Below are 15086 nucleotides of genomic sequence, written 5' to 3' on the forward strand. Positions count from 1 at the left end.
ATCTCAAATTGAATATGGTATCAGAACCACCATTTTTATTTCAAAACAGGTATTCTATCTGGATTTTTGTATAATTGCTTTTTCTTTAGAAGTTTAGCATTCAATCAATAAGAAGAACCACTTTAGATCTTATGCAAGATCCTTGATCTATATAAAACCCCAAATGTCCACCTAATTGTCCCTTAGCTAGGCAGAGACAGGTACTAGATGTTTTTGTCATGCTGTTAAGATCCTTGGAGATGTTTTGTTATTTACTGGGGGCTAAAGTCATTGCTATATGAAAATGCGACCAGGCATCCTGAGACAAGAACTCTTCTTGTGTTGTTTCAGTTTCTGCAGGATATCTTAGATACACTCTTTGTGATTTTGGATGATAATACAGAGAAATATGGCCTTTTGGTTTTTCAGTCTCTGGTAAGTCATTTCCTGAATTTTGATTTATTTTTTAAATTCTCTCATATAATACATCCAAACCACAGCTTCCCCGCCATCCAACCCTCCCAGTTCCCCCAACCTCTCCTTTCCCCAAACCTCTCCTTTCCCCCATATCTATTCCTCTGCTCTCTTCTAGCCCTAGAAAAGAGCCAGGCTTCCAGGGACATCGACCAAACATGGCACAAGATACACTAAGACCAGGAACAAACCCTCTCATCAAGGCTGGACCAAAAAAGGTCCCAAGAGCAGGCAAGGAGAGAGTCAGAGACAGCCTTCACTCCTACTGTCAGGAATCCCCCCTAAAACACCAGCTAACAACCATAGCATATATACAGAAGACCTAGTGCAGACCTGTACAGGCTCCACAATTGCCACTTCAGTCTCTGTGAGCCCCCATGAGCCCTGCTTAGTTGATTTCTCTGGTGATTCTCTCTCAGTGTCCTCAACCCCTCTGCTTCTCACAGTTCTTCCTCCCTCTCTTCAGTAGGATTCCCCAAGCTCCAAGGAGAGGCACATGATGGACCAGGGCTTGCTCTCCCTCTCTCCTTTTTTTTTTCTTTTTTTTTCTTCGATATATTTTTTATTTACATTTCAAATGATTTCCCCTTTTCTGGCCCCCCACTCCCCGAAAGTCCCATCAGCCCCCTTCCTCCCCCTGTTTTCCCACCCAACCCTTCCCACTTCCCTGTTCTGGTTTTGCCCTATACTGCTTCACTGAGTCATTCCAGAACAAGGGGCCACTCCTCCGTTCTTCTTGTACCTCATTTGATGTGTGGATTATGTTTTTGGTATTCCAGTTTTCTAGGTTAATATCCACTTATTAGTGAGTGCATACCATGATTTATCTTTTGAGTCTCGGTTACCTCACTTAGTATGATGTTCTGCAGCTCCATCCATTTGCCTAAGAATTTCATGAATTCATTGTTTCTAATGGCTGAATAGTACTCCATTGTGTATATATACCACATTTTTTGCATCCACTCTTCTGTTGAGGGATACCTGGGTTCTTTTCAGCTTCTGGCAATTATAAATAGGGCTGCTATGAACATAGTGGAACATGTATCCTTATTACATGCTGGGGAATCTTCTGGGTATATGCCCAGGAGTGGTATATCAGGATCTTCTGGAAGTGAGGTGCCCAGTTTTTGGAGGAACGGCCAGACTGATTTCCAGAGTGGTTGTACCAATTTGCAACTCCACCAGCAGTGGAGGAGTGTTCCTCTTTCTCCACATCCTCGCCAACATCTGCTGTCTCCTGAATTTTTAATCTTAGCCATTCTGACTGGTATAAGGTGAAATATTAGGATTGTTTTGATTTGCATTTCACTAATGACGAATGAAATTGAGCATTTTTTAAGATGCTCTCCGCCATCCGAAGTTCTTCAGGTGAGAATTCTTTGTTTAACTCTGTACCCCATTTTTTAATAGGGTTATTTGGTTTTCTGGAGTCTAACTTCTTGAGTTCTTTATATATATTGGATATTAGCCCTCTATTTGATGTAGAGTTGGTGAAGATCTTTTCCCAATTTGTTGGTTGCCGATTTGCCCTTTTGATGGTGTCCTTTGCCTTACAGAAACTTTGTAATTTTATGAGGTCCCATTTGTCAATTCTTGATCTTAGAGCATAAGCTATTGGTGTTCTGTTCAGGAACTTTCCCCCTGTACCAATGTCCTCAAGGGTCTTCCCCAGTGTCTTTTCTACTAGCTTCAGAGTGTCTGGCTTTATGTGGAGGTCCTTGATCCATTTGGAGTTGAGCTTAGTACAAGGAGACAAGGATGGATCAATTCCCATTCTTCTGCATGCTGACCTCCAGTGGAACCAGCACCATTTGTTGAAAAGGCTATCTTTTTTCCATTGGATGTTTTCAGCCCCTTTGTCGAGGATCAAGTAGCCATAGGTGTGTGGGTTCATTTCTGGATCTTCAATCCTGTTCCATTGATCTGCCTGCCTGTCACTGTACCAATACCATGCAGTTTTTAACACTATTACTCTGTAGTATTGCTTGAGGTCAGGGATACTGATTCCCCCAGAATTTCTTTTATTGTTGAGAATAGTTTTAGCTATCCTGGGTTTTTTGTTATTCCAGATGAATTTGATAATTGCTCTTTCTAACTCTGTGAAGAATTGAGTTGGGATTTTGATGGGTATTGCATTGAATCTGTATACTGCTTTTGGCAAAATGGCCATTTTAACTATATTAATCCTGCCAATCCATGACATGGGAGGTTTTTTCCATTTTTTGAGGTCTTCTTCCATTTCCTTCTTCATAGTCTTGAAGATCTTGTCATACAGATCTTTCACATGTTTGGTAAGAGTCACCCCTAGGTACTTTATACTGTTTGTGGCTATTGTGAAGGGTGTCATTTCCCTAATTTCTTTCTCAGCCTGCTTATCCTTTGAGTATAGGAAGGCCACTGATTTGCTTGAGTTGATTTTATAACCTGCCACTTTGCTGAAGTTGTTTATCAGCTGTAGGAGTTCTCTAGTGGAGTTTTTTGGGTCACTTAGGTAGACTGTCATATCATCTGCAAATAATGATAGTTTGACTTCTTCCTTTCCAATTTGTATCCCTTTGACCTTCTTATGTTGTCTTATTGCCCGAACTAGTACCTCAAGTACAATATTGAAAAGATAAGGAGAAAGGGGGCAGCCCTGTCTAGTTCCTGATTTTAGTGGGATTGCTTCAAGTTTCTCTCCATTTAGTTTGATGCTGGCTACTAGTTTGCTGTATATTGTTTTTACTATTTTTAGGTATGGGCCTTGAATTCCTGTTCTTTCCAAGACTTTAAGCATGAAAGGATGCTGAATTTTGTCAAATGCTTTTTCAGCATCCAGTGAAATGACCATGTGGTTTTTTTTCTTTGAGTTTGTTTATGTAGTGGATTGCATTGATGGATTTCTGTATATTGAACCAACCCTGCATTCCTGGGATAAAGCCTACCTGATCATGGTGGATGATCATTTTGATGTGTTCTTGGATTTGGTTGGCAAGAATTTTATTGAGTATTTTTGCATCGATGTTCATAAGGGAAATTGGTCTGAAGTTCTCTTTCTTTGTTGGATCTTTGTGTGGTTTTGGTATCAGCATAATTGTGGCTTCGTAGAAGGAATTGGGTAGTGTTCCTTCTGTTTCTATTTTGTGGAATAGTTTGAAGAGTATTGGTGTTAGGTCTTCTTTGAAATTCTGATAGAATTCTGCACTGAAACCATCTGGTCCTGTGTTTTTTTTTTTTTCTTGGAAGACTTTCTATGACCACTTCTATTTCTTTAGGGGTTATGGGACTGTTTAGATGATCTATTTGGTCCTGATTTAATTTTGGTATTTGGTATCTGTCAAGGAAATTGTCCATTTCCTCCAGATTCTCCAGTTGTGTTGAGTATAGGCTTTTGTAGTAGGATCTGATAATTTTTTGGATTTCCTCAGTTTCTGTTGTTATATCCCCCTTTTCATTTCTAATTTTGTTAATTTGGATACTTTCTCTGTGCCCTTTGGTCAGTCTGGCTAAGGGTTTATCTATCTTGTTGATTTTCTCAAAGAACCAGCTCCTGGATACGTTGATTCTTTGTATGGTTCTCCTTGTTTCCACTTGATTGATTTCAGCCCTGAGTTTGATGATTTCCTGTCTTCTACTCTTCCTGGGGGAATTGGCTTCTTTTTGTTCCAGGGCTTTCAGGTGTGTCGTTAAGCTGCTAGTGTATGCTCTCTCCATTTTCTTTTTGGAGGCACTCAGGGCTATGAGTTTTCCTCTTAGCACTGCTTTCATTGTGTCCCAAAGATTTGGGTATGTTGTGCCTTCATTTTCATTAAATTCTAAAAAGTCTCTGATTTCTTTCTTTATTTCTTCTTTGGCCAAGGTGTCATTCAGTAGAGTATTGTTCAGCCTCCATGTGTATGTGGGTTTTCTGTTGTTTTTGTTGCTATTGAAAACCACTCTTACACCATAGTGATCTGATAGGATGCATGGGATTAGTTCGATCTTCTTGTATTTGTTGAGGTCTGTCTTGTGACCAATTATATGGTCGATTTTGGAGAAGGTACCATGAGGTGCTGAGAAAAAGGTATATTCTTTTGCTTTAGGGTGAAATGGTCTATAAATATCAGTCAAATCCAATTGGTCCAAAGCTTCAATTAGTTTTACTGTGTCCCTGTTTAGTTTCTGTTTTCCTGATCAGTCCATTGAGTAGAGTGGAGTGTTGAAGTCCCCCACAATTATTGATTTCAATTAGGTGAAATGTGTGCTTTGAACTTTAGTAAAGTTTCTTTTACAAATGAGGGTGCCCTTGCATTTGGCCCATAGATGTTCAGAATTGAAAGTTCTTCTTGGTGTATTTTTCCTTTGACCAGCAAGAAGTGTCCCTCAGTGTCTCTTTTGATGACTTTAGGTTGAAAGTCAATTTTATCTGATATTAGAATGGCTACTCCGGCTCGTTTCCCGAGACCATTGGCTTGTAAAATTGCCTTCCAGCCTTTTACTCTAAAGTAGTTTTTGTCTTTGACATTTAAGTGTGTTTCCTGTATGCAGCAAAATGTAGGGTCCTGTTTCCTTATCCAGTCTGTTAGTCTGTATCTTTTTATTGGGGAATTGAGTCCATTGATGTTAAGAGATATTAAGGAATAGTGATTATTACTTCCTGTCATTTTTGATGTTATTTTTATGTTTGAGTGGTTATCTTCTTTTGGGGTTGATGAAGGAAGTTTACTATCTTGCTTTTTCCAGGGTGTAGTTTCCCTCCTTGTATTGGAGTTTTCCTCCTATTATTCTTTGCAGAGCTGGGTTTGTGGAAAGATATTGTATAAATTTGGTTTTGTCATAGAATGTCTTGGTTTCTCCATCTATTGTGATTGAGAGTTTTGCTGGGTATAGTAGTCTTGGCTGACATTTGTGTTCCCTTAGAGTCTGCATGAGATCTGCCCAGGATCTTCTAGCTTTCATGATCTCTGGTGAAAAGTCTGCTGTGATTCTGATAGGTCTTCCTTTATATGTTACTTGCCCTTTTTCTCTTACTGCCTTTAATATTCTTTCTTTGTTTAGTGCATTTGGGGTTTTGATTATTATGTGGCAAGAGGTATTTCTGCTCAGGTCCAGTCTGTTTGGAGTTCTGTAGGCTTCTTGTATATTCATAGGCATCTCTCTCTCTTTAAGTTGGGAAAGTTTTCTTCCATAATTTTTTGAAGATATTTGCTGGCCCTTTCAGTTGTAAATCTTCACTCTCATCTATACCTATAATCCTTAGGTTTGGTCTTCTCATTGTATCCTGGATTTCCTGGATGTTCTGGGATACAAGCTTTTTGCATTTTGCATTTTCTTTGACTGTTCAGTCAAAGGTTTCTATGGTATCTTCGGCACCTGAGATTCTTTCTTCCATCTCTTGTATTCTGTTGTTTATATTTGCATCTATGGCTCCTGATTTCTTCTCAAGGTTTTCTATCTCCAAAGTTGTCTCCCTTTGTGATTTCTTAGTTGTTTCTACTTCTGTTTTTAGATCCAGGATGGTTTTGCTCAGTTCCATCATTGGTTTGTTTGTGTTTTCCTGTAATTCTTTGAGAGATTTTTGTGTTTCCTCTTTCATGACTTCTGCCTCTTGACTCAAGTTCTCCTGCATTTCTTTAAGGGTTTTTTTTTGTTTGTTTGTTTTTGTTTTTGTTTTTGTTTTTTGCATTTCTTCTTTATTGGCTTCTATCTCTTGAGCATTGTTCTCCTGCATTTCTTTAAGTGATTTTTGTGTTTCCATTATATGGGTTTCTAGCTTATTCATGTTTCCCTGTATTTCTTTAAGAGATTCATTTATGTCCTTTTTGTGTTCTTCTAGCAGCATCATGACCAGTGATTTTAAATCCAAATCTTGTTTCTCTGGTGTGTTGGCATAACCAGGACTTGCTGAAGTTGGAGAGTTTGGTTCAGATGCTGCCATATTGCCTAGATTTCTGTTAGTAGAGTTCCTGCCTTTGCCCTTTGCCATCCTGTTCTCTGGAGTTAGTTGGTCTTGTCTCTGGCTGGTGTTTGAGCCTCCTGAGGGGCTCTGGGGCTACTTCTGCAACACTGGATGGCAGGGTTTCCCCTGTAGCAGATTGCTGATGTGCTGTCCTCCTCTTGGGTGTCCTTGCAGCCCTAGTGTGCTTTGCCCCAGATTGTGTCTGTGAACCAGATGGTGCCCGTTTGCTCCTTCAGGGAGTGCTGAAGGGTGTATGCTGCGGGGACCTTTTCCGCGTGCTGATCACTCTGCTGGGCAGCTGATCTCCCAACCGGGTTGGTGCACACAAGGCTAGCCTACCTGCTCAGGCCCTGAGTCTAGGCAAAAGCCTGGGAGGCCAAAGTCAGAGCAAAGTTCCCCCCTGGGCTTTGACTGTTAATTGGTTTTGATAGGTGGCCAGGATGGCGGGCGGGCGTGCACGTGCGCGCTCCCTGAAAGTGCCGGGAGAGTCTGCTGGGCTAACAACCTCCTGGCCAGGTTGACACACAGATGGCCCACCGAGCAGCCCAGTTCTTGTGGTCAGTCCAGGGCCTGTTGTGGCCTAGTCCCCCACTATGTTAGCCTTGGGCTATGCCTGTTAGCAGGCTTTGCCTGCTAGAGCTCTCTGGCGTCCTGTAGGCAAAATGGCGGAGCGCAAGCTGGGCCCGGGCAAAAAACCTCCTGGCTGGGTTGGCACCCCGATGCCCCCCTCAAACAGCCCAGGGCCTGGGTGCAGGCCAACGCCCGTCAGTCTTAGCCCCCCCCCCCCCCCCGCGATGTTGGCCTCAGGTTATGTTTGTGTACCTCAGTCTGTCTGATCTCTCTGGAGTCCGAGAACCAAGATGGAGGCGAGTCTCTCATAACTGGTGGGAGGCAGAGTTCTGAAGTGGCTTCTGTGTGGTGAAAGGTGAAAGGCACTGTAAATCCACCGATGCTTGCAGCCCAGCTGGCCAGCGAAGGTCAGTGGTCGTGGGCGCAGGACCTGCCTGGACCCTGTCACCTTGGTTCCACTGCTGATGGCCCTTCAGCTGGACCAGCCACTGCTGCCGCAGCTGCCGCCGCACAAAATGCTACTTCTTGGTCTCTCCCTCTCTCCTTAATGTTTGCTTCTGGGTCTCTGTATTTGTTCCCATCACTTGCCAGAGTGAGCCTCTCTGATGTTGACTGGACTGGATATTGATCTGTGACTGTAGCAGAACATCCGTTCATTTGGGTGGGTGGGTGGGTTGATTGGTTGGTTGGTTGGGTGGTTTTGTTTGGCCAGTCATATTTGGTTCTACCCAAGGTCTCTGGGCTATCTACTGTCCAATTCCTAGTCATCCAGGCAGTATTGGACATGGGTTCCTTATTAATCATTCCTGTGATGTGTTTCAAAAGAAAATCTAAAGGAAGCATTTTATTAGACTGAATTAGCGGATTTGTTTTCAAGAGAAAGGGTCTGAGAATCATCACTAGAGAAAGACTAACCAGCCAACCTAAATGTCAGATTCCCTCCAAGTTCAAGTTTGAAGAATTGGGTTTGAGGACTAAAGAAATGGTTCAGCAGTTAAGAGCACGTAGTACTCTTAGAGAGGACCCAAGTTCAGTTGAGTTTGATGTCAACTCCTAAGGTTGCTTTAGTGAAAATGGATAGTGATATCAGTGTTTGGCACACTTTGCTTAATAAATGCATTTCCATAGGAGAGTTGTATATTCAACGTGTGGCTCTGTTCTCCAATTTAATGGATAGGGAATTGAAGCTAAGGCTTGAACGGACACAGAATTTGCTCTTCTGGCTTTTATTATTTCTTGCTTCCCTAGTCATTATATTACTCTCTTCTCCAAGTTTTGGAGGCCACATACACAGGTATTGTATTATCTATCCTTGATCCATATTGTTCCAGTGATTGTTGTGAATGGAGAAGCTCAGTAACATAGGGTACAGATCTGGATTGAAAAGTTAAGGGAAAGAAAGAACAAGACATACAAAGAGACAATGAAAATCTTAGGATCACTTCACATAGGGAACACTAGCAATTTGCTCTTTGAAGAACATGAATCTGGTCCCCCCCCCCAGGGATTTTTCTGAGGTCTCTATTGAACTATGGTGGCCTTCTTTCTGTCTATCTCAGGTTTTCATTATCAACCTGCTTCGAGACATAAAATATTTCCACTTCCGACCTGTAATGGACACATATATCCAGAAGCACTTTGCTGGAGCCCTGGCATATAAGTAAGTTGTATTTTGTATCATTATTTCACCTTGTATTCGAATAGCAAATAAGAAATTTAAGAAGTTCAGTGGTAGCCAGCATTTTATTTAGCTGACTTTTTAAACTTTACGTTTGTATTTATGGTGTTTTATATATATATATATTTATTTACACATTTTATAATATATGTATATACATATAAGTTTGATTCCATGTAGCTAAAACTTATCATTCATATTGTTATACAGTCTACATCAGAACTTCATCTCCAAAATTACTTTTATCTCACAAGCCAAAAATCTCTAAAACTCTGTAACTTTCAGCAGTTAACTTCTTAGTGCCCCTGCTTCTAGAAAACATTTTACTTTTTGCCTTTGAGTGTTGACTGCTATTAAGTACCTCATATAAGAGTCAAAGTATTTGTCCTTTTATAAGTAGCTTGTTTTACTTACTGCATCATCTATGTTCATCCATGATATAGCATATGTGAGAATTTTCTTTTTGAGAATGAACATAGGAAGCTAAAGAGTTGGTTCAGTGCTTAAGTGCATTGGCTGCCTTTCTAGAGTACTAAGGCTCAATTCCAAGCACCCACCTGGCATGGTCCTTTTCTCTGTCATCCATCAATAACTAGTAGTTTCCCAAGAGGGGCAGGGCCCATGACCCCTTGACAGACTGTTGACATCCCCAGTCTTGTGCATGCCCAGTGCAGGCAACAGTCAGAAGTGTTAGCTTCCTATTACAATGGCCTAGAGTGTGCCCAGAAGATAACATTTTACAGCCTGTCTTGCTGTCATCTGGCTCTTCTTACCTTCACTTTTATGGACTTTGGTCCTTAAGAGGTGATGTAGATGTCCTATTTAGGGCTAAGCACTCCAGTCACCTGTTGTCAGCACCTTTGTAGCCCCATGTCTCTGCAGTTAGTGCCATTCACTACAAAAGAAGCTTATATGACCAAGGTTAAGTACTCTTGTATGAGTACTTAAGCACTTGTGTATGAGTATAAACATAAATACTTACAAGGCAGTTTGATACCAGGTTTATTTAGCAAAACAACAGAAATAAGATCTTCCCACCCATGTGTGTTTTCTTTAATCAGGTTTATAGTATCAAGACTTGAATTTCTTCTTGTGGAGCAGGCCTGTTGGTTAACACTGTTACACTGATGGTCTTGTCTGGCAGGTTAGCATTGTAGCACTTAAGGTTCACTACTGAGTAAAAGAGTTGATGGGTTTTCTACCCCCTGCAACCAGCCCACAAACTTCTGGAACTGTGTATGTCAGGCAGCAGGGAAGGAGTTTCTAGTTCAGTTCTAGCATTATTTCTCACGTCCTGAAACCTTCAACAATTAGGTCTTTCCAACTAAAGAGCAATGGTTAAAGCTTATGTTGTTTTGGGGACCTTCCTGACCAACAACTCACCGGGAGAAAATGTTACACCTGGCACTGGGATATTTGAATACCTGTGGCTTCTGAGATTGAAATCCACTCAGACAGGTTTCCTCCATTAAAATTCATTTTTAAAAAATATTTTTAATTAGCTTGTAGAATACTTGGTTTCCACATAATTCCTTATATTCCTACTTTTAGTTAAACTTCTTCCCCATCCCCCTCTCTACTTAATCCTTACTAACCCAGTACTTTTCCCTCTCTATTCACATTTAAACATGTGTTCTACTATCTGCTCCCCTTCAGACCTCTTTCCAGCTATCTTACCCTAGTCCTAACAATTTTGGTTTTTTTAACAATTTGTTATGAGATCTTCAGTGATTCACATACACTCTCTCATTATCCTAACCACTAGTAGAGCAGTAAGAAAATATATATGAGATAGATAAATAGATAGATAGATAGATAGTAAAGATAAGTATCATTTCCTTTTTCCTCATTTTAGACTAGCTGTCAGTCACCAATAAATACAATGTGAGTTACATACCAGCTTTCTGCTGAGAGTGTAAACAATAGTTTATAACATAGTTGCTGTACTTTTTGTTTTAAGAACAGATGGTAGAACTACTGAAATTGTCTTACTTGTATGAGAAATATGAGAAGCTAACAGCATACCAAATAAGGATCAAATAAAACAAGATACTTCATGTGAAACAAATTAGCTAAGACCATTGGATAACTAAGATATTGCCATTTTTATGAAATAAGCATAATGCTTGACAGTGGTTCTATCCCGTGGTTCCCAGAACTCTGCTACTTGACAGTGGTTCTGTCCCGTGGTTCCCAGAACTCTGCTATTTGACAGTGGTTCTGTCCCATGGTTCCCAGAACTCTGCTACTTGACAGTGGTTCTGTCACGTGGTTCCCAGAACTCTGCTACTTGGGTGGCACTTTGGAGAGTAGACACTATGTGCTTGATGTGTTATCTTCTTAGTTTTCAACAGTGAATTTGAGATGTACTATTATTTCCTCCATGTGTCAGGTGAAGAGATTAAGGTGGCACATGGGGATTAAACACAAAACTGAATACTAATTGGCCACATAGCTTATACCCTTTACTTCTGTAATATCTTGCCATATAAATGTGTATAGCTTCCTGTGAGATCATGGACCTGCCCCTTTAAATGTGGTCCCTTAAGAGATTAGATATGGCAGCCCCAGAGAAATCAAGCCACATACCTTCTGTAGCCTATCCCTAAAAACAAAGAACTGACAGGTACCTTCTGTGACTGTTAGAGGAAACCCAGATTTCCTCCTGCTACTAAGAAAACTGTGGTTTTACCTAGTGCCTGCCTCCATGTCAGAAGTCACACAGGATAGGCCCAAAAATATGAATCCTCTCCACTCCGGAAACCTAGAAGACTCAGAACTGCCCATTCTTTTATAAATGTGAAGGCTCTTTCCTTTGGGATCTCCTCATACTTTACAGCGTATTGCCTCTTCTAATGCTTTCCCACTTCAAGACTTGGCCCCTTCAGTTGTGGCATCTGTCTCCTAGTAAAGTTTATTCTGAAGGATAATTTGTTTCATTTCCTTCACACAAACCTGTTGATTCTTCTCTTCTTAAAATTGTAATACTTCTGACCCAGTAAACTCATTTCTCTCAGGTGTCTTGGTTCTTGAGAAATGAGGTGTGAAATGGAGTGACATTTAAAACTACACTCTTATTCAGTTTGTTAGTTAGTGTTGTTTGTTCTGGAGATGTTGCAGCTTAAGACAAATCAAAATACATAGTACAGTCTATGTTTGGGGGAAAATGAGAGTGGGAATCTGTGATTGTGGTTGCTGGTAAAATTCCAAAGCTACTTTTAGAAAGAGAATGTATCTCAGGTAATTTGAGAATCCCACAGCTGCGATGGACCCATCACTCTAGCTCATCAACAGAATATTATTTCCTGTTTGACAGTTCTTTGTTGATTTTTCTATTTGACTAAATACCTGTTTACAACTACATTGAATTTTGATTAAAATGGGATTTCTGTAAATATTCACTTTCCAGGGAGCTCATCCGCTGTTTGAAGTGGTACATGGACTGCTCAGCAGAACTGATCCGACAGGACCACATTCAGGAAGCCATGCGGGTAATGTCTTGAGCTTGCCATGTATAAGGGGGCCATTCCTATAGTTGTTTGAGAGTCTTATCATTGGTATAGTGCTCAACACAACTGGAGTGGGCTGACCTACGTTCAGGAATGAATGCCTTGATCCATGTAATCGCCTTTTCGCTCCTCAGTTGTGCTCCAAGAGAGCACAGCTACCCTGATCGTTTTACCTGGAAGTGGGAAGTGCACATGGATCCTAGACATTGTCCTCCCCCTCATTTCTACCAGTAGTATCAGTTTGCCCTCCCATTGGCCCAAGTATTGTTACTACTTATAAGCTAATACTGCGACCAACATTGATTAGAATTAAGATCGAATACCATTTCCTTCTTTGATGGTTACTTTGTATTATTTTTTGGTACTGTGTTAAATAAAAAGAGAGAAGTGGATAGACTACCATATAAAGATGGTTGGAAGATAGCTTTAAATCCTTGGCCTTAAGGACTGCACTCTTCTATAATATGATGTCTGCATTTTAGCCTGAAGAATGTTCCTGACAGTGCAGCTTGCTTTTCTTTTCTTTCTTTCCTTTTATTTATTTTTTAACATTTATTATTTATTATTACATGTAAGTACACTGTAGCTGTCTTTAGACACAACAGAAGAGGGTGTCTGTGTTAGTTGGGGTTTCACTGCTGTGAACAGACACCATGACCAATGCAAGTTTTATAAAAGACAACATTTAATTGGGGCTGGCTTACAGGCTCAGAGTCAGTCCATTGTCATCAAGGCAGAAACATGGCAGCATCCAGACAGATATGGTGCAGGAGAAGCTGAGAGTTTTACATCTTCATCTGAAGGCTGCTAGTAGAAGACTGACTTCCAGGCAACTAGGGTGAGGGTCATACCCACAATGACACACGTACTCCAACAAGGCCATACCTCCTAATAGGGTCACTCCCTGGGCCAATCATATACGAACCATCACAGTGTCCTATCCCATTACAGATGGTTGTGAGCACCATGTGATTTCTGGGATTTGAACTTAGGACCTTTAGAAGAACAATCAGTACTGAGGAAATTCAAAACAATCATTAGATCCTACTACAAAAGCCTATATCAACACAACTGGAGAATCTGGAGGAAATGGACAGTTTCCTAGACAGATATCCGACACCAAAACTAAATCAGGATCAAATAGATCAACTAAACAGTCCCATAACACCTGAAGAAATAAAAAGGGTCATAGAAAGTCTCCCATCCAAAAAAAGCACAGGACCAGATGGCTTCAGTGCAGAATTCTAACAGACCTTCATAGAAGACCTAACACCAATACTCTTCAAACTATTCCACAAAATAGAAACAGAAGGAACTCTATCCAACTCATTCTATGAAGCCACAATTACGCTGATACCAAAACCACACAAAGATCCAACAAAGAAAGAGAACTTCAGGCCAATTTTTCTTATGAATATTGATACAAAAATACTTAATAAAATTCCTGCCAACCGAATCCAAGAACACATCAAAACGATCATCCACCATGATCAAGTAGGCTTCATCTCAGGGATGCAGGCATTGTTTAATATAAGGAAATCCATCAATACTATCCACTACATAAACAAACTCAAAGAAAAAAAACCATATGATCATCTCATTAGATGCAGAAAAAGCATTTGACAAAATTCAGCATCCTTTCATGCTAAAAGTCTTGGAAAGAACAGGAATTCAAGGCCCATACCTAAACATTGTTAAAGCAATATACAGCAAACCGGTAGCCAACATCAAACTAAACGGAGAGAAACTTGAAGCAATCCCACTAAAATCAGGGACTAGACAAGGCTGTCCTCTCTCTCCATATCTTTTCAATATAGTACTTGAAGTTCTAGCTAGAGCAATTAGACAACATAAGGAGGTCAAGGGGATACAAATTGGAAAGGAAGAAGTCAAATTATCACTATTTGCAGATGACATGATAGTCTACTTAAGTGACCCTAAAACCTCCACCAGAGAACTCCTACAGCTGATAAACAACTTCAGCAAAGTGGCTGGTTATAAAATCAACTCAAGCAAATCAGTTGCCTTCCTATACTCAAAGGATAAGCAGGCTGAGAAAGAAGTTAGGGAAATGACACCCTTCAAAATAGCCACAAAAAATATAAAGTATCTTGGTGTGACTCTAACCAAACAAGTGAAAGATCTATATGATAAGAACTTCAGGTCTCTGAAGAAGGACATCGAAGAAGACCTCAGAAAATGGAAAAATCTACCATGCTCGTGGGTTGGCAGGATTAATATAGTTAAAATGGCCATCTTGCCAAAAGCAATCTACAGATTCAACGCAATCCCCATCAAAATCCCAACTCAGTTCTTCACAGAGTTAGAAAAAGCAATTCTCAAATTCATCTGGAATAACAAAAAACCCAGGATAGCTAAAACTATTCTCAACAACAAAAGAAATTCTGGGGGAATCAATAGATCTGATAGAGGCCTAATATCCAATATATACAAAGAACTCAAGAAGTTAGACCCCAGGGAACCAAATAACCCTATTAAAAAATGGGGTACAGATCTAAACAAAGAATTTTCACCTGAAGAAATTCGGATGGCCGAAAGGCACCTTAAGAAGTGCTCAACATCATTAGTCATTAGGGAAATGCAAATCAAAACAACCCTGAGATTTCACCTTACACCAGTCAGAATGGCTAAGGTCAAAAACTCAGGAGACAGCAGGTGTTGGCGAGGATGCAGAGAAAGAGGAACACTCCTCCACTGCTGGTGGGGCTGTAAGATGGTACAACCACTTTGGAAATCAGTCTGGCGGTTCCTCAGAAAACTGGACATGACACTTCCGGAGGACCCTGCTATACCTCTTCTGGGCATATACCCAAAGGATTCCCCGGCATGCAATAAAGACACATGCTCCATTATGTTCATAGCAGCCTTATTTATAATAGCCAGAAGCTGGAAAGAACCCAGATGCCCCTCAAAGGAGGAATGGATACAGAAAATGTGG

General features: G+C 40.6%; 1 protein-coding gene across 1 annotated transcript in view; it reads left to right on the plus strand.

The window, feature by feature from the left end:
* Dock3 (dedicator of cytokinesis 3) overlaps positions 1-15086 on the plus strand; it is a 308913-nt gene that overhangs the window by 207426 nt on the left and 86401 nt on the right. The window contains exons 20-22 of the mRNA XM_052189224.1: positions 331-414; positions 8500-8600; positions 12028-12109. Of these exons, the coding sequence (XP_052045184.1) occupies positions 331-414; positions 8500-8600; positions 12028-12109 (267 nt within the window). The remainder of the gene's footprint in view (positions 1-330; positions 415-8499; positions 8601-12027; positions 12110-15086) is intronic.

This window comes from Apodemus sylvaticus, chromosome 7 (genome assembly GCF_947179515.1).
Source record: "Apodemus sylvaticus chromosome 7, mApoSyl1.1, whole genome shotgun sequence".
NCBI lineage: Eukaryota > Metazoa > Chordata > Mammalia > Rodentia > Muridae > Apodemus > Apodemus sylvaticus.